Source organism: Lissotriton vulgaris, chromosome 7, assembly GCF_964263255.1.
Source record: "Lissotriton vulgaris chromosome 7, aLisVul1.2, whole genome shotgun sequence".
NCBI lineage: Eukaryota > Metazoa > Chordata > Amphibia > Caudata > Salamandridae > Lissotriton > Lissotriton vulgaris.
Genome location: NC_141695.1, coordinates 1,381,166,646 through 1,381,186,430, shown reverse-complemented (window position 1 = coordinate 1,381,186,430; position 19,785 = coordinate 1,381,166,646). Strand labels below are relative to the sequence as shown.

The following is a 19,785-nucleotide window of genomic DNA, read 5'->3' as shown; positions in this document are numbered from 1 at the left end:
AATGTCCACTCTTAAGAAATCTTCCACAAGTAATTGCCCCTATACCAATCCTGTCCATTATTCAGCTCAACTTTCCAACAGATCTCTTTAAGAAATTAGGAAATGTTTGGAGAGCTAATATGCTGGAACCTCACAGCCTGGGGTCCTACCTTGTAACCTGCTTCTTGATAAAAAGTTTCAGATTTGAGAAGTGTTTTTTCTTCCCTTAGAAAAAAAGAAATTCTGTTCTCAAGTGGTAGTCTGGAGATAACCATTAGCTATGAGTAATTTAAAAGTCTCCAGATGCACCCCTGGCTTTATTGTAATATTGCTGTTCTAACTGTACCTGAAGTTTGTTCACTAATGCCAAAGCAGAGGAAACCCTTTTCAACGTAATGTTCATCAACATTTTACTCTGAAACAGAGGATAAGGTATGATGTACATTTATATTCTGCATTTACCTTTGCAAGCAAGTTCTATACTTAATACTGCAAAGTTAACTTTTAACATTAACTTTAATAGGACTCATGTAATATCAATTATACAGCATTAAATGGAAGTCAAACTTGAAGTTGAGGTTCCCTCCCACTTGTGTTAATATATTAGCTTTAGGTTTTATGCCTAGGTAACACGTTTTGTCACTTGTTACCACTTGGTCCTTATTCTGTGCATTTTCCAGGGGAAGCCCTTCCTGCTGCCCTTCTCTGTTGTAATCCTTCCTCAATAGATCTCTTGATCCACTCTTGTGGGCTGTATCTCACTGACATACACAATCATGTTCCACCTTGCATGAATGTCTCTTCAAATTCTTATATAGTCTTGCGTCTCTCACCTTTGCTCTATTGCCCAAGATGTGCAGCGCCGCCCCTCAGTCCCAGCACACACAGAAGCTTCAGCCTCTCTCACAATACCAAGTTTTTTCCATCTCCAAGTAAAAATCTGTCATCAAAGCTAGCTATTCATCAATGTGATCTGGGACTGCACAGCAACTGTCCTCTACTCACAACCTCATTGTTCCTCATGATTGTTGAATCATCTAAATGTAGTAGTTCTTTGGCATATTGGGTGGTTTTCATTGGGTGAGTAGGTCAAGGTCCCTTTCATCATTCAAGGTGAAGGTATGGTTGAGGACTGTGAGTAGAGTGGAGCCTAGTGTTGGTGAGTCTGAATATATGAATAGTCTCCCAGGAATGAGTGAACATTGGAGTACAGACAGACAGCAGTCAGGTTAAGTGAGGAAGGTAGGTGGAAGGGAACAGTGAGATAGAAGACAGTAGCGACTGTGGTGATATCTTGCAACAAAGTACATAGTAACCACAGCTCATAGAGGCAGTTCAGTTTGTGGTCTGAGCTATAATAATGTTCAGTAGAAATATGAGCATGGTCACAACTAATTTTCTCTTACTGTCCCATCTTCCTTTGGTTTTACACTCTCTTTCCTTAGCCTTTGACGAGGACCGCTGCTATGGACCATTTCTAGCTCATGGAAACTTCACCACGTCAGACCTTCAGTACCACGTGGGCACGCTTGTGGAGTTTGCCTGCAGCCCCGGGTACATGCTTGAGCAGGGCCCGTCTGTCATTGAGTGCATTGATTCCTCCAATCCCCACTGGAACGACAGCGAGCCTATCTGCAAAGGTAAGGGTCTACAAGCATGGAGGATAGAAATAGAAGCATGTTAGAGTGCGTATATGCACAGCTTCCACAGGCGCAGTAGAGGAGGTATAGCATTGAGAGACAGGTAGCTTCAAACACAGGGCAACTCTGTAGAGCTAACCATCAAGGCACTGGAGGGGGAAGAGGACATCAACATGGACTTAGGGGCAGGAGAGTGAAACTAAATTTTGCCAAGGGCTAGGGATATTTTGTGTATTTGTTTAGCACAATTACTGCCACTGCATGTGTCCGGTTGACTTAACTTGTGTACACGGAAACAGAGAGTCAAGTGGCCCAGTGTGACATTGAATCAACTTAGAAAGAGATACGAATGCATTTTGCCAAATAAGCCCCCCTTTTCACAAATCCTCCCATTATCTCACTATCCTTCTTGCATTCTCTCATTCATTCCACCTGCTCTTTTTCACTCTCTTCTTTCCCTTTCTCTCTGCAAGTAACGCCATCTTCTGTTCCCTTGTTCTCTGTCTCTTTCACTCTAATGTTCTTCCTTTTCTCTCTACCATCTCTTTTTGTCTTTCTCTCTCCTCCTTTCCTTTTTGTTTTTCACTGAGTGAGATAGTGCAATTATAACATACAGCAAGTGTGAAAAAGACTTATTTAATGAGGCAGGAGTGTAATAAGATCATATGACTTCCTGACATAGCACTTAAGAGCCAAAACAAATAGCCTTTTTAATAAATAACCACCAACTAGCACCCGCCCATGGGTAATTTCCTCCTCCTCAGAGGCTAACAGACCAAAATTACTTTTTCACCTCCTTTCAGTATCCTAACCAAGTACTCGACAACCATGGGAGCCAGGTTCACAAAAGCAATTGATGGGGCGTGGGTTAAAAGACCTTTTGAATATAACTTGGGGCAGATAGCAGGTGGGAATGGAGCATGGTGTATGTTACCACTGGTAATGTGCATGCGATTTGATCAATTTTAGGATTGGGGCATAACACAAATTTGATTACTAAACCTCTGCTCCTGCCTGCTCTTCACATACCGCTCCTTCTACTCATATATTTCCCTATCTGTTCTCTAGCTTTTCTGCTCTCACACCGCCCTATCCTCTTCCTGTAGTGCCAGCCTTGCCAAGTACCACGCATCAGGGGTTATCCTAACTCATTTTTGTGTGGTGGTCCGTATCACCTGCACTGAAATACAAAGCTCCTTCGATGAATGTGCCATCAGGCACTACATAATGTATAATTAACTACAAAAGTGCTTTGGGAGATTGCTGTGTTGCTGCCTGCAGTGCGCCATGCAGTTTATTTAGCACCACTCTGCGTGCACCACTGTTGCTATGGTAACCAAGTCTTTACTGTAATACATTGTTTCTCCTAACTTGGACAGTCTGAAAGGGCTGAGAAAAGGACGGTCACTTGGCTGTATTTTCCTAAATCTAATCTCAAGCACCGCCGGATCCATGGGGTCTTGGCTCAGCACGCATGTGCCTTCTTTTACTTTCCAAGCAATTGGGTGCTTATGCCACACTTGATGGTTCGGGCAGCTGGTCAAGGTTTTGATAATCCATCACCCTGCCACTCCGCGCGAGCCAAGGTGGTTAAAGTAGTCCCAGCCTCTCAAAACACACACCGCCTTCTCTGTACAAAAACTTTCGATGAGTCTGGCAGGTGTTACTGACTATTATTCTTGCAGTGGCGGCCAGTACGGATCTGGGGTGCTAGGGCAGGGGAATGTGAGGGGGTAAGGAGGTATTGTTATAAAAAACTGAACAATTCACCTACCTCCTCGCTGCTCTGTTCCACGTTGTATCTCCTCCACTCCATCCTGCAATGCAGCGTTGGGATTGGCTCCCCTAAACCAATCATAACGCTGCAATGCACAGTTGTGATTGGTCTGAGAGCCGCGGTTCAGCACTCAGACAGGGACTGGGGGCCTGGGCATGTTCTCCATGTAGGCTGTAATGCAGCCTGCATGGCGAACATGCTAAAGTGCGCATGACTGTTTGGCCGGAAAGAGAAGGCCGGTCAAAGCTTTAAGTGCACTTTAGTGTGCCCACCACTCCTCCCTGCTGCCGTAGCAGGGAAGAATAAAATTATAATAACATTGTGTTATTATCATTTTATTTTTCCTTTCTATTACTGCTGCATACTGCTGCACAGCAGCAGGGGGGTGTCGCTCCTCTGCCTTAGGGGAGGAGCAGCCACAGGTATTCAGTTATCCCAATTGTTTCACAAAATGAGCTACACAACTATAGTCAGAATAACAGTTTCATGCAACACCATTACATTGATTGAGCTAAAAAAAAATCCAAGCTGGCATGATATGAAATCCATGGATTGCACTTTAATAATAAGATATATTGCACGGATTCCAGCTCTAAGCTGAGAAGCCGTCACAGTGTTTTATCCACGGGGACTCACTGTCAGACACCCATCCAGCTGCACCATAGAAAATTGCCTCAGCGTGAGAGGGCAAATGTTCACAAAACAGTGGAGGCCTGCGAAACGCATAATGCCCTTCACTGTGAGAGCCCCCTTGGAGTGCAGTTCCTATGTCCAGAGCCAGACTTTAGTGTGCTTTGAAGTTGTTCACTTGTAGCACGTGTGTCACTTGATGCATGTTGCTACAGGGGTGGCCCTGTGAGCCTTGTTATGCGCCTCCAGAGGTGGAGCCACTCATCTGAAGATATTGCGAAGGAAAATATTGCTGAGACCTTAGGCCCAGTGCTCCCCAAAAGCTGACACCCATGCAAAGCATCCCCACCCAGCACAAAAGACCAAGCCTCTGTCTTGCCCTTGCTCATCTCTCTCGCCTAGGTCAGTACATCTCCTTCATAGCAACGTAGCTCACCTCCCTCCCACTTCACCCCTTCTCTGACGTGACTGGTCCACCCGGGAGTCATGCCAATCCTCATGTACACCTCAAACTTCTTTAAAAACAAAAAGAAAGTTATTTAAAAACAATGGAGCCATTACAAATTTACAGACAAGCGTGAACACAAACTGAAGGAAGAGCAAGTGTGTTACAGAGTACCAAAGTAGTGGATTACTTACACAGTATCTACAGCATGGCATATAGTATGAGTCAAAAGATAAAGGGCAAGATGCATAGGGTACCGCTTGTTGGGGCGTCTGGGCGTGACCCAATCGTAGAGTTTCAGAGAGGCAATAGTAAGCTCCTAGAACCTCAATTAAATATTAATATTGATCTCCTCATGTTGGGTCACCTTTCGAATCACGTCACACGAGATGTGCCTGGAAGGAATCCCAGATATTTTTAGGCCTAGATTTTGGTGGCATTTGGTAGCCACAGTTGGCAGATGCAGTGTTACAATATGTGAGATCGTGTAACGAATCACTGAGAGCAGTGAGAGGTCCCCTGTCCAATCTCATTGCAATAAGCTTTTTGGCCAGTAACAAAATGGCTAGTAAATTGCCTGGCAGATAAGGGTATGTCTTTAAGGTAGTCCAGTTGAGTTATCAGGGGATTGCGTTCATTACCGATGTCAATGATTTCACTTAAGTTCTATAAATCTAGTGCCCTTGTAAACTTGTATTCCAAGACATTTCCAATAGATATGTCTAGAGTCATACTCCTCTTCACGACATCAATAGCACGCGATTCCTCTCTGAGGCCATAGTGATGCAACCTGGCCAGGGTATCATAGAACCTCTGGATATGCGTGAATTGTAGGAGTCTGTCTGCTAGCCGAGGTAATGATTTTTATGGCTGAGCAACAGAATAACCATTGTTCACCAGCCGTATCGCGCTGGATCTCTAGTAGCCATCTCAGGCGAGGTCTTGTCTCTGTCTCATCACTACCGGGCATCCACAATACCTGGCCACAACATGCAATTGGGAAGGAATATGATCAGGACTGGCATTATATATTAAATATGATGTTGGAGGGGGCAGGTTCATCAACTGCGCAGCCGGTGACATGCCTAAGGGTGCTACGCACTTGGTAGTACAGGATTTTATTGAGCGCTGTAAGATCCAGCTGTTAATCACGGTTCTGATCAAGTGGCTTTAATTTATTGTCACAAACAAGTCCCCCATAGTGACTCTTGGCAGCCTTTCCAATTGTTCACCAGCCCTTCTCTCAAGAAACACCATGAGCCTGGCACACAAACTCACTCGCATTGGGGGAGTGTATAACAGCACGCCTCGGTCGCTTTTATGCAACCATCTCCATGCATGTACTGCGAAGCCAATCATGTCTGTAGAGATGCATTTTCAAGAGGGAGAGCTAAAAAGTACAGCCGAGAGAGAGAGAGAGACAGAGAGAGAGAGAGAGAGAGAGAGAGAGAGAGAGAGAGAGAGAGGTGAGGCAGTATCTCTCCCCAACCGCAAATGCGGCAAGCAAGAAGGGCCGTATATGGGAAATATCCTTCACAACGCAACTTTTACCACGCAGTGCTTTTACATCGCAACTTTTACAACGCAAACCATTACAACGCATTGCGCTGGGGGGCGCTCTAGGATAGGGAATATATTTAATTTACTATCCAACACCTTCCCTGCTATCCACGGGGACTGGAGTTGGAATAGTAAATTAAGCTATTCTCTATCCAGCACCCCTCAACACTATGCTTTGTAAAGGCATGCGTTTCTAAAAGTTGCGATGTAAAAGCATGCGTGGTAAAAGCATGCGTTGTGATGTCATACATCCGCCGTATATCAATAGTGGGCGAAATGGCTCTGTGCTATGTAATAAGAAAGCTCAAAATCTGAGGCAGCAAGGCAGCCCTGATCATCAGGAGCTGTTAAAGTTGACCATTTGGGTCCTGCAAGCTTAATCATCACTTATAGCAGACAGTGAACGAAAAAAGTAGGCAAAGGGGATATTTAAAAACAAATAGCGGGGTCTAGACCCTGTCACATAGGAACAGCGGTACTCCAATCCATGTATCAATATTGTGGGAGAGTTAGCTTGCAATCTCTGTGTTGTTATTGGCAACAATCTCAGCCGGACACAGTGCACTGACTGCTCTGTAGATTTAGTGAGTGGAAAAATTAGGGATTTGCCCAGTTGATCCTCAAGCCAGAGAATCCCCCGAAACATATATTCTCATTAGGAGCTGATGAAAGATTTATTCGGGGTCTCGAATATAAAGCAAAAGATCATTTGCATAAGCAGATACTATGGGTTTATAGCCCGGAATTTCATCCTCTGCGCACATGGCGGTGTAACCCCTTAAACTTAGGGGCCCGATGTAGGTAAATCCCATTTACCGATTTTGAAATACCGAATCCTACCAATTCGGTATTTCAAAATCGGTAAATGGTATGTAGGTCCCAACATCTGGATTCGTTACCGAATCCTTAACAATTCTTTAATTACCGATTCGGTAAATACCGAATCGGTAATGCCCATTCATTCCTATGGGCTTTGAAGCCCATAGGAATGATTAGGCATTACCGATTCGGTATTTACCGAATCGGTAATTAAAGAATTCACAAGGGTGCAGGGGGTGTCACTTTGACACCCTCTGGCACCCCCAAAACAGGCACAGGTGCCATGTGGCAGGCATACCTGCCCTAAGGGCAGGTCTGCCTGTCACATGACATAGGTGTGCATGCACACATGTGCATGCACACCGGAATCGGTATTTTACCATGGATTTGTATTCCATGGTAAAATACCGATTCTGTAAGCCATGTGCAGAAGGTACATTGCCTACCTACATTGCATTTTCGGTAATTTTACCGAATCGGTAAATATTACCGAATCTGTAATTATTTTACCGATTCGGTACATATTACCGAATTGGTAAATTTACCGATTCGGTAATGATACCGATTCGGTAAAATTACCGAAAATGTGCACCTACATCTCAATAGCCCTTTACCGATCGGAAACGGCCGAAAATCGGTATTTTCGGCCGATTCCGATCGGTAAAGGGCTACCTACATCTGGCCCCTAATAACTCCACACACTATGCAATATGCATATCATTACACACAAAAAAGTGATTTTTTTTTAGTAACCTGCCACACCAGCGGAAATCAATTACATGTGTAAAACAAAAACCTTGCCCACATTGTTCTGTTTAAGAAGCCTAGGGCCAGATGTAGGTCGGTCGGTAACGGCCGAAAATCGGTATTTTCGGCCGTTACCGACCGGTACATCAGAAATGGTATGTAGGGGCATTATTTTACAGAATCGGTAAATTTACCGAATCGGTAAATTTACCGATTCTGTAAAATACCGAATCGGTATTTTTACCGATTCAGTAAATCTCAGATGTAGGTGGGACTCTTCTGAGTCCCAAAGGCCCTACAAATTCGGTATTTTAACACCCAATCCAATTGGGTGTTAAAATACCGAATTCAGGTGTGCATGCACTTGTGTGCATGCACACCTAGCCATGTGACAGACAGACATGCCCTTAGGGCATGTCTGTGTGCCACATGGCGCACATGCCTATTTTTGGGGGTGCCAGAGGGTGTCAAAGTGACACCCCCTGCACCCTTGCAAAAGTCAGTATTTACCGATTCGGTAATTACCGAATCGGTATTTCCCATTCATTCGGTAATTACCGATTCGGTAAATACCGAATTCAAACGATTCGGTATTTCCACATCTGGAAATACCGACATCTCCCCCCTTCATATTTACCGACTATGAAATACCGAATCGGTAAAATTCGGTATTTCAGAGTCGGTAAATATGATTTCCCTACATCTGGCCCCTAGTCTACTGTTTATCTTTTTCAAAACGAAGGCATCATAAACCGCTGCTCCCAAGGAGATTGGGTGGGCTTGACCAGCACCCCTCCGAGTGTGCAGAGGAAGGCACCATATAAAGCCTTCCCCGACACAGTCACAGTTACACCCTCCACCCTCCACCCTTCCTGCACACTGACATCCATGCCGAATGGCAGCTCAGTCCTGCTGGCCAGACCAGCACCGCTCTCCTGGAGAGCCCAGGCCATGCCCCTGCCACCCTCAGAGGGTCCAGGGTGCTTCAGGCTGGGCTGGCAGAATGAGAGATGAGCGGGGAGGGACATCAGCCCGCTGCTCACTCTGGCCTGCACATCAAGTGCCGAACCCGAAGGTCAAGCTGTAGAGCAGGGGCTGTTGGGGACTGAATATTGAATGACCAGCCGGAGGGGAAATCAAGACTCCCATCTGCTCACTTCATAATGAAAAGGCAGCCCCTGCTGTTGCTATTGCACCCTCCAGCAGCCCTTGGAGCAGCTGAAAACTGCCCGGATACTACATCCATGTTGACAATAGTTTCCCTCTCTTTCTTCCCCCACCTCCCTTCCGCCTTCTGTCTCCCTCTTTCTCTCTTTTGATGTCCCCCCAGCGCTATTTATTTCTGTTCATTCCCTTTCCCTCTCAATCTCTTTACAGTTTCTCTCACTTTTGTTCCCTTCCATCTAACGGTGCTATTTTCCCCATTCTTTGTTTCTCTTTCTGTTCTTCTATCTGTCACTGTGTTCTTTTCCATCTCTCCTATCGTTTTCCCTCTTGCTTTTTTCCCTTTGCCCTGTAATCTTCTTTCCATTTTCGCTCTGTTGTTTTCTCTTGCACTCCACCCTTCCCTCCTCTTCCTTTTCCTCTCTCTGTTTCTTACTCTTTTACCATTTTCCTTTCCGTCACCGTCTTTATTTCCTTCTACTGTTCTTCCTGTCTTGCTACTTCTTTTTTCCTATATGTATATCACTTTCACTGTTGTTTTCATTATTCTGATGTTCTGTCTCAGTCTTCTTCTATTCTCTGTTTCTTCACTTGCAGTTTTCCTCCTAGCATTCCTCTCACCTGTCTTGCACATCTTTGCACTTTGCTTTTCTAAAACCACCTACATTTCCCCCAAACCTCTCTCTTCTCCAACCATATTCTGTGTTTGCTACTTCATTTTTATACTTGAAGAAATCGCTGGTGAATTCCTGTGTTTATGTGACTCTTTAAACCGTCTCTCTGTTTCCTTCTTTCTCTTTAAATGCCACTACCAACCCTATTCTTCACCCATCTCTAGCACTGTGCGGGGGAGAGATCTCAGAGTCCAGTGGTGTGGTCCTGTCCCCAGACTGGCCTCAGAACTACGGAAAAGGCCAAGACTGTGTTTGGGGGATCCACGTACAGGAGGACAAGCGCATCCAGCTCGAGATTGAAATGTATGTATGGACACAAACAGTGCTTTCATTGAGATGACAAAGGTTTGGTAGAAGCTCCAAAAGGGCTGTGGCCTAAGAAATGTATCTAAGAAACCTCCACAAAAGGTGTTGCCTGTGTAACTAACTTCGGGGCCTAATACATGTGAAACAGAATTATGTGCCTGACAGATTCATACATTGAGTCTGACTAGATGATGAATAGCTACTATCAGCAGGCAAGAACATATTTATCAGAATTAAAGTATCATTTTCCTAGGCCATAAGTAACAAAGCACTTGGCAAGGTCAATCAATCAGGTGTTTGGTCAGTGCGACTACTCACCCGTGAGGGTCTCAAGGCGCTGGGGTTGCAGGTTCCAGTCCATCAAGGAGGGGGTCTGTCGAAGAGCCAGGTTTTGAGGTTTCTTACGAAGATGGGGAGGGATGTTGTATTTCTGAGGTGGAGCGGAAGGTCTTTCCAGGCTTTGGTCACGAGGAAGGAGAAGGAGCGGCCTCCGGGTCTGGTCTTTCTGGTGCAGGGGGCCAAGGCGTAGAAGTGCTGGGCTGATCGTAGGGTCCTTTGGGGTGGTGGAATTTGAGTTGGCATGATATTTTTTATATAGTGTAAGTCACACATTGATGTGTTTTTTCCTATGTGCTTTTATGATTGTCTTATGTGGCAATCGAATAAAGTTTTCTTGACTTGACTTGAGTAGGCTGTTCAGGTATGCTGGTCCGGTGTTGTGGAGGGCCTTGTGAGTGTGGGTGAGCATCTTGAAAGTGACTCTAGCTTCGATGGGGAGCCAGTGGAGTGTGTGCAAGTGCTGGGAGGTGTGGCAGTGTCTTGGCAGGTTGAGGACCCATGATGAGTACTTCCGTTTTATTGGTGTTTAGTTGTAGGCAGCTGTTTGTCATCTATGTGGCGACGGCTTCCATACCTTCTCGAAAGTTGTGTATGGTGGTGTTGTTTTATATGGATAGGGAGTGGATGAGCTGGGTGTCAACTGCGTATGACATAATTTGGAGTCCGTAGTTTATGACGATGGGGGCGAGCGGAGCCATGTAGACGTTGAAGAGGGTAGGGCTGAGGAAGGACCCCTGGGGGACTCCACAGGTGGTTGGTGTAGGGTCCTAGAGGAAAGGGAGGAGTCTGACCTGCTGTGTTCTGACGGAGAGGAAGGAGCGGATCCAGTCGAGGGCTTTGTCTTGGATCCCTGTTGTCGTGGAGTCTGCGTATTAGGGTGCGGTGAGAGACTGTGTCGAACGCCACTGAGAGGTCGAGGAGGATGAGGGCTGCTGTTACTCCTTTGTCCAGTAGGGTACGGATCTTGTCTGTTGTGGTGAGGAGGGTGGTTTCCGTACTGTGGTTTTTTCTGAAGAAGATTGGGAGGAGTCGAGAATGTTGAGCTCCTCGATGAATGTGGTGAGTTAGCTATTGATTGCTTTCTCGATTACTTTCACTGGGAATGGGAGTAGGGAGATGGGTCTGTAGTTTTTGAGGTTGGTGGGGTCCACTGAGGGTTTCTTCAGGAGGGGGTTGATCTCAGCGTGTTTCCAGTCGTCGAGGAACAAGGCGATTGCCAGGGAGCAGTTGATGTAATGGGGGAGCATGGGTGCGATGGTGTCGGCGGCTCTGTTGAAAATGTGGTGGGGGCAGGGGTCCGTGTGGGCCACGGAGTGGATTGACTTCATAGTCTTCAGTGTGTCTTCGGTGGTGAGGGCTGTCCAGTTTTCATTCGCTGGCTTCAGGGTGTCGGTGGTGGTTGGTGAGGGTTTAGTGTAATGGTTGTCTTCGTTGAAGTTGTTGTAGATGCTCTTGATTTTGTAGTGGAAAAAGGTACTGAGTTTGTCGCAGAGGTCTTGTGAGGGAGGGATGTCGTTGGACTTGCTGGTAGGGTGGGTGAACTCCTTGATGATGTTGAAGAGTTCTTTGCTGTTATGTGCATGAGTGAAGATTCTGTCTTCAATCGCTGTTTTCCTTGTTTTTCTGATTAGTTGGTGGTGTGCGTTGGTGGCTGCTCTGAAGTTGTTGTGGGCTTCTGTGGATTTGGTGTTCCTCCAGGCCTTCTTGAGGCAGCGGCAAGTGCATCTGGACTCTCACAGTTTATTTATTTATTTTATTTATTAAGCAATTTGTATTGCGCAGACTAAACCCGAAGGTATCAAGGCGCCTATCAAAATCAATAAACAGAAAAGATACTGAATAAAGAGTCACTAATGCAGAATGCCACTAGGGGTATGCAAGTATGAAAAGATGAGTCTTGAGTGCAGATCTAAAAGTTTGCAGAGAGGGACTGGATTTTACATCGAGAGGGAGGTCATTCCACCACTTAGGTGCCAGAAAGGAGAAGGCCTTACCTCCCCATCTTACTTTTCTGACACGAGGTACAGAGAGGAGGAGTTTGTGACCGGAGCGAAGGTTTCTACTGGGGTTGTGCCGAGAAAGAATGGAACCCATACTTGTGGGGTTGGGTTTAGCAAGAGCTTTGTACACCAGGCACAGAGATTTGAAACGGATCCGGTATTCAACGGGGAGCCAGTGCAGTTGTTTTCGGGCTTCAGTGGCAGAGGCACGCTTAGGTAGGTCAAGTGCAAATCTCGCTGCCGCGTTCTGGACCACCTGCAAGCGCTGTAGATGACTCTTGTTCAACCCTGCATACAGCGCATTGCAGTAGTCAAGACGCGAGCCCAGAAAAGCGACAGCAAGTTGCTTTCTTGCCTGGGGTGACAGGAAGTGCCTAATTTTCCTCAGTGTGTGGATAATCCCCCAGCAGGTCGAAACAGTCCTGTTGACCTGTAGGCACATACTGAGGTTGGGGTCAATCATAACTCCCAGGTTTTTAGCTGACTGAGTGGGCTCTGGACATGCACCCAGCGAATCCGGCCACCACTCCGCCGACCAGATCGATTCCTTACCACCAAAAACCATCACCTCTGTCTTCTCCCCATTCAGCTTTAGTGAATTGTGGATCATCCACTGGCCAACTGCCTCCATGCAGGATCTAAAATTGGTGGCAGTTGACGTGGCTGGCTGGGAGAGAGAGACAAGGATCTGGGTGTCGTCCGCATAGGACACTACCTCCATCCCAAAAGATCTAATAAGTCTGGCAAGGGGGGTCACGTAGATATTAAAAAGGGTAGGGCTAAGAGCTGACCCTTGGGGGACCCCACATTGCACAGACAGGGATGGAGATAGGAATGAGCCCAGCATTATCCTTTGTTCTCTGTGGTCGAGAAAAGAGGAAAGAAGTCCCAGAGCAGACCCGCAGACACCAATTTCCCTTAGGCGAGATGTTAATACCGCAGGAGAGAGGGTGTCGAAGGCCGCCGTAAGGTCTAACAGGATCAGGAGGGAGGTCTGGCCCTCATCAACTCTGGTGCGGATGGTATCCAGCACTATGGTGAGGGCAGACTCGGTGCTATGTTCCCTCCTGAACCCATGCTGGGAAAGATCCAGACAGCCCGAGCTCTCCACAAATGCCGCCAGATGTTTGTTTAAATAGGCTTCAAGCATCTTTGCGGGAGCCGGGAGCAGTGAGATGGGGCGAAAGTTCTTTAACACCCCGGGGTCCAGAGAAGGCTTTTTAAGCAAGGGTTTTACAACAGCATTTTTCCACTGTTGGGGAAAAATGCCTTCCTTCATCGCTCTGTTCATGATATCAACCAGAGGAGGAAGGAGAGATTCTCTGCACTGCTTGAGGATCTTTAACGGGCAGGCGTCCAGCGGAGAACCAGATTTGGTTTTATCAAGCAGGATTTCCAGATCCTGTCTGGAAAGAGGAGGAAAGGAATTCAATTCCTGAGGCGGAGAGGGTACCGCAACACTGGGTTCAGGGAGGGCAGGCAACAGAGGGACGGTGGTGAGAGATTTTTGGACTTCCAGAGCAGCGTAGATGTCAGCTATTTTAGACTGGAAAAAGGCCGCTATCTTGTTGCACAGGTCCTGGGAGGCAACCACAGGATCCGGTGTCTGGAGTGTCGTGAGGGAATCGACAATCCTGAAGAGATCTCTAGGAGATGACACTGAGGAGGTGAGTGCCGTGAAGTATTCCTGCTTGGTCTTAATGACTTCGAATTTATAATTTTTAAGCAAGACCCTATGGGCTTCTCTGTCTTTAGAGGCCCCGCTAGAGTGCCATGCGCGCTCCTGTCTTCTTACCTCCTGTCTCCGCAGCCGGAGTTGTTCGGAGAACCAGGGGGCGGAGGGTCTTTTCCTTGCAGAGTAGCAGGGCCTTGCAGGAGCAAGCTCCTCCATGGCTTCCGCAATGGTACTTTCAAATAGAGAGACCGCAGTGGAAGTATCTGCTTCCCGAGGAATGGACAGCCTGGTTGTCCATGGGAGGAAGGAGTCATCCCTGATCTTTTTAAGGTTCCTTCGCACTTCTGTGGTGCTAGAGGCCCTTCTAATATATCCCTGTGCGGGGAACAGCAGGTTGAAGGGAACGGCCAGATGGTCCGACCAGGAGAGGTGAAAAGGGCTGGCAACTGTCAACCTAGGATCGTTGGAAAAGATGCCATCAAGCGTGTGGCCCGCTCGGTGGGTGGGACCGTTCACCAGCTGGGTGAGTCCACAGGCTGACATAATTTCTACCAGGGAGATCGTGTCGTGAGCCTCCAGTAGCTCCAGGTGAAAATTAAAATCACCTAGGATGGTCAGATTTTGTAGACCAAAATAGGGTTCCAGAACCTGCATTAGTTTCAACCCAAAACCTGCTCTAGGACCAGGGGGGCGGTATATCAAGATTCCATTGAATGCTGGGTTAGCAGAATCCGAGAGGGAGAAATATAGCACCTGAAAAGTGTCCTTAGTATTAGAAAGGGGTATAGTGTGACAGTGAAATGTGTCCCGATAAAGGATGGCCAGTCCACCGCCCACACGGCCTGATCTGTCCAAGCGAGTAAGGCAGTAGCCCTCAGGAACCGCTTCAACTAGATCAGGACCGGAAGAGTCTTTAGCCCAGGTCTCGGTGATAAAGACCCAGGAAGGAGTCTTATCTAAGACCAATTCCTTAAATGCGACGTTGTTTTTAATAAGCGAGCGGGCGTTGAGGAGGATACCGGCCTCGCTAGGGTTTTTAGATGCAAGTAGCGGGCAGGGTTCTGAAGGGCCAGAGGCAGGAGTGAGTAAAGGCTCATCCGCCGGAATCGTGAAGCATGCACACCTAGTACAAGTCAAATAATCCTCAGGTCTATAGCGATGAGAGCACAGGGCAGGGGCGGGCTTCAGCCGCAACATCTCACCTACAGAGTATTTCAGGACAGGGGCACCTGTATTATGGCGGCCAGTGGTCCAGCCGTCCAGCCCGTCCTCAGCGCGGACGGGCGCAGACGGGCTGGACTCTGGCGTGACTCCGGCGGGCATCCGGCGCATCCGCTGCCGCGTCCGCTGCGCGGAGCCGCTGAGTACTCTTTTATAGAGACTAGAGCGCGAGGTCGCGCCTACCCTCAATATGGCCGCCAAACAGCCCTCGCCTCCCCGGGACCAGCTCTCAGCGTCAATACTCAGCTGAGAGCGGCCCAGGAGGTGGAGGGGGGAGAGAATAAGTGTGCTGGTAATATCCGCTTTGAAAAAAGCAGAAGCAGGTAAAATGCACGCGTTACACAAGACGCGCTAAAAATGTGCCAGGCGATCTAAAAGTAGGTCACAATTCAAGGGTAATAAAGGAAAGTAGAGAGATCCCTCCGGCTTCCGCCTCAGAGGGAGAAAAGCGATCGTTTGAACTACTCGATCTTAGCCCCCTTTATAGAGACTAGAGCGCGAGGTCGCGCCTACCCTCAATATGGCCGCCAAACAGCCCTCGCCTCCCCGGGACCAGCTCTCAGCGTCAATACTCAGCTGAGAGCGGCCCAGGAGGTGGAGGGGGGAGAGAATAAGTGTGCTGGTAATATCCGCTTTGAAAAAAGCAGAAGCAGGTAAAATGCACGCGTTACACAAGACGCGCTAAAAATGTGCCAGGCGATCTAAAAGTAGGTCACAATTCAAGGGTAATAAAGGAAAGTAGAGAGATCCCTCCGGCTTCCGCCTCAGAGGGAGAAAAGCGATCGTTTGAACTACTCGATCTTAGCCCCCTTTATAGAGACTAGAGCGCGAGGTCGCGCCTACCCTCAATATGGCCGCCAAACAGCCCTCGCCTCCCCGGGACCAGCTCTCAGCGTCAATACTCAGCTGAGAGCGGCCCAGGAGGTGGAGGGGGGAGAGAATAAGTGTGCTGGTAATATCCGCTTTGAAAAAAGCAGAAGCAGGTAAAATGCACGCGTTACACAAGACGCGCTAAAAATGTGCCAGGCGATCTAAAAGTAGGTCACAATTCAAGGGTAATAAAGGAAAGTAGAGAGATCCCTCCGGCTTCCGCCTCAGAGGGAGAAAAGCTCGGTGGTAAACCATCTAGCTTTCTTGGCGTGGGTGTTGTTGTTTTTCTTGAGGGAGGCTATGGTGTTGGCACTGTCGATCCATCTGTGCAGGGTTCAGGTTGCGGTGTTGAGGTTGTCGTTGTCTGCGATGGTTGGAGTGGAGTTGCTGATTGATGAGGTTAGCTGGTCGTTGGTTATTATGGTCCAGTTCCTTCTTGGGAGTAGGTCCTGGGGTCTGTGGATGGGGGTTTTTCTGAAGGTGAGGTGAACACATCAATGGTCAGTTCATGGGAGTTTGGTGGTGTGGCTGAAGTTAATGGAGTTTCCTGTTGTGAAGAGAGGGGTCAACGGTGTGTCTCGCTGAGTGGGTGGGTTCTGTCACTGTCTGGCAGAGTCCAATGTTGTGGAGGTTGTCCAGGAGGAATGTGTTGCTGGGGTCCAGTTGGCTCTCGAGGTGGAACTTCAGGTCTCCTAGTAGGGTGTAGTTGGTGGACACGATAGCATGCGGGGAGATGATGTCCATGATGGAATTGGCCAAAAGTCCACAGGGTCCAGGGGGTTGGTAGATGAGGGTTCCTCGGAGGTTGGCGGTAGGGCTGGCCAGTATCCTGAAGTAAAGGTGTTCTATCAGGTCTGTGGGCTCATCAGGGAGTGTAATCAGGCGGAGGGTGGATTTGAGGACGATGGTGATTCCTCCTCCTGGGCGGGTGGGGTGGTCCTTCCTGGAGATCTTGTATCCTTTGGGAATGGCAATGGCGATGTCCGGTCCCGAGGTGGTGTTGGTCCAGGTTTCGGTGAAGAAAGCTACGTGGGGTGGTGCTGTCGAGGAGTTCCCAGATTTCAGTGGCATGTTTGTGGAGGGATCGGACGTTGAGGTGGATGCATTGCAGGGTATTCGGTTCGGTTGTGTTCTTGTGTGCGGTTTGCACTGGGTCCGTGGCCTTGGTGGTGCTGCAGGTGTGCCGGCAGCTGTGGCCGCAGAAGGGTATGTGGGTGTCGGCTGGTGATGTTACTTTGCAGTTGTTGTTGCGGCCTGGGTTGAGAGCGTGTAGTGCTCCTGGGTCGTAGCATTGGCTGTGGGGCAGTCCAGGGTTCCTGGTGCTGGTCGCGGTTGGGTCGTGGGCGGGCGCAGACGGGCTTGCCTTTGGCGCGCCTTCGGCTGCACAGCGGCCACCATTAGGTAGGGGTCAGGGAGGGCTGGACAGCTGGGAGGCGGGAACAGGGAAGGGAGCTCGATTGGGCTGGTCTCGCGGGGGGAAGGGGCCACGGGGGCAGCAGCGGCGGGGAAAGGTAAAGGGAAGAAATAAGGAGTAAAAGAAAATGGGGAATAAGCAGAAATATAGCAGAAAAGAGCGGAGATGCCGAAAAGTGCAGAAAGGTGACAAATAAAAGAGGGTAGAAAAACGAGTGAAAACTAGTGAAAGAGTGGAGCAATAGGAAGGAGACAGAAGTCCACTGGACCACCAGAGATGAGGCGCAAGGAAACCTGTGGGTGGAGGAGGGCCTCGATCACCAACACTCGAGAGTGCAGGGGCAGGGGCAGGCCTCACTTAATGGTGGAGCTGCGAGGGTGGGGGAGCAATTTCACTGAAAATGAGTCAGCTCCTGTCTCCGCAGCGGCCGTCACTAAGTAGGGGTCGGGGAGGGCTGGACAGCTGGGAGGCGAGAGCGGGGTGGGAGCTGGATTGGGCCGGTTGCACTGGGGGGGAGGGCCACGAGGGCTGCAGCGGTGGTGAAAGGTAAAGGGAGGAAAGGAGTAGTAACGGAAAAGAGTCAATTAGCAGAAATATAGCAGAAAAGAGCGGAGATGGAGAAAAGTGCAGAAAGGTGAAAAATAAAAGATGGTAGAAAAACTAGTGAAAATGACTGAAAGAGTGGACCGAGAGGAAGGAGACAGAGCTGCACTGGAATGAGGTGCAGGGAAACCTGCGGGTGGAGGAGGGCCTCGATCACCAACACTCAAGAGTGCAAGGGCAGGGGCAGGCCTCACTTAATGGTGGAGCTGCGAGGGTGGGGGAGCAATGTCACTGAAAATTTCACTGACAATGAGTCAGTAAAAGTAAGCAACACTGTTTGTTATTGCTTGTTATCAATACCCTGGACAGTCTAGTATGCAAAATAGTATCTTATAGGCAGGGGCACCAGTTGTAAACATCACTATCTACTGTGTTACTGCCCTGGAAATTTGCAAACACTTACTAGTGTGTCAGTATTACCAACCCAATTTTCAATCCCTTCCCATCCTGGAAATGGTTGGAGCTTTACCCCTGTCAAGGGCAGGAGAAAATCCCTTTTCAGGGTGGAGAGGGAAGGTAACAGCCCTCAAACAGGTTTAGGGGAAGGGGGTTTTAAATTGGGAAAACGCTCGCAAATGTGCAAGTTACGGATTTAATGGGTGTTGTGTGAGTTATTGATTTTAGAGATAACCATAAATTGAGTATACCAGTGTTTTTCAGTTTTAATGTGCCACCATAACTATACTTTACCTGTTGTTTATAAAGTGAGGTTCTGGATTTTTAAACATACATTATGGTATTATAACCGATCATAACCATAACTTCAAATTAACCTTAGCTTTTTCAACAAATGTCTTTAAAAAAAAATAATCTGCCACCTCTAACTTCTAAGAAAGTATACCATAACCTGCTGTACATTGTGAAAGCCGTGCGCAGCAGAGGTTGACCAGAGGGCAGGTTCTATGCCAAACCTGCTGCAAGTGGCCAGTTTTCCAAGGCCAGTGCCTAATTTTTAAAACAAATAAGTGCCAGGACCACACTTGCTTGTTGAACGCCCTCACTGATGCAGCCCATTTCCACCACTAGTGCCTGCGGTGCTCTTTGAATTTTTTTAATTGTGTAGATTCATCAATGGGGATCTTTTCAGAGGGTGGGACCAAAACTGTGCCCATTTGCTAATAACTATGGCATTAATTGACAAATCCAAATGACATTTGGCAGATATTTAGTATGTTTCATCTTCTGTGGGTATGACAAATGTATCCAAATCCATCAAGGGGGTGGCACATATGAAAGTGGAGGACAACAAGGGGTTCTCAGGGTATTAAAGTGCTATCCAAATTATAAGATAACATAACATATCAATTAACTTTGGTGCTCTATAATAAGCCTGCATAAAATTTGGATGGTAAGCCCAGGTTTCATGCAGATCTGAAGAGGGAACAGAGTTAATTAAGGGTAGGTCCAAGATCATGGATTGGCTAATAACTTTACTGTCGTTTTACAGATATGCACAACTCTTGGCATACACTTACCAAAGTTTAAAGTGATGTTACAACTGGCATTGTTATAACACCCAAACATATGATTAAATGAATCTCAGAAATTCACCTCAAAGACAGAGTTACAGTCAAATTAAAGCCGAAAATCATACATAACACAACAGCCAAGCAGCCCATAGCAACTTGTTTTCGAAAAGCAAAGCTTTATGCCAATCAATAAAACATAAAAGCACAATGTAATGAAGTAGCAACACATATTCAAACCAATTAATAATTCTAAATTCATTGTCTCTTTCAAAGGGTTAAGGGAAGTGAGGTATTTAATCTCATCGGTAAGATTACTAATGGCATGTGTTATTACCAGCAAACAAAAGAATTGAAAAAGCAGCACTTAGTCAATGGAAAACTAAAATGGTGTCATACCGTGACCATGAGGATTTAAATACTGTTTGGATCCAATACAGATGTTTCTATAACTCA

The 19,785-nt window shown here is 47.4% G+C and overlaps 1 protein-coding gene across 1 annotated transcript in view; it reads left to right on the top strand.

The window, feature by feature from the left end:
- SEZ6L2 (seizure related 6 homolog like 2) overlaps nt 1-19,785 on the top strand; it is a 201,945-nt gene that overhangs the window by 158,575 nt on the left and 23,585 nt on the right. The window contains exons 9-10 of the mRNA XM_086928968.1: nt 1,425-1,619; nt 9,600-9,738. Coding sequence (XP_086785094.1) covers nt 1,425-1,619; nt 9,600-9,738 — 334 coding nt within the window. The remainder of the gene's footprint in view (nt 1-1,424; nt 1,620-9,599; nt 9,739-19,785) is intronic.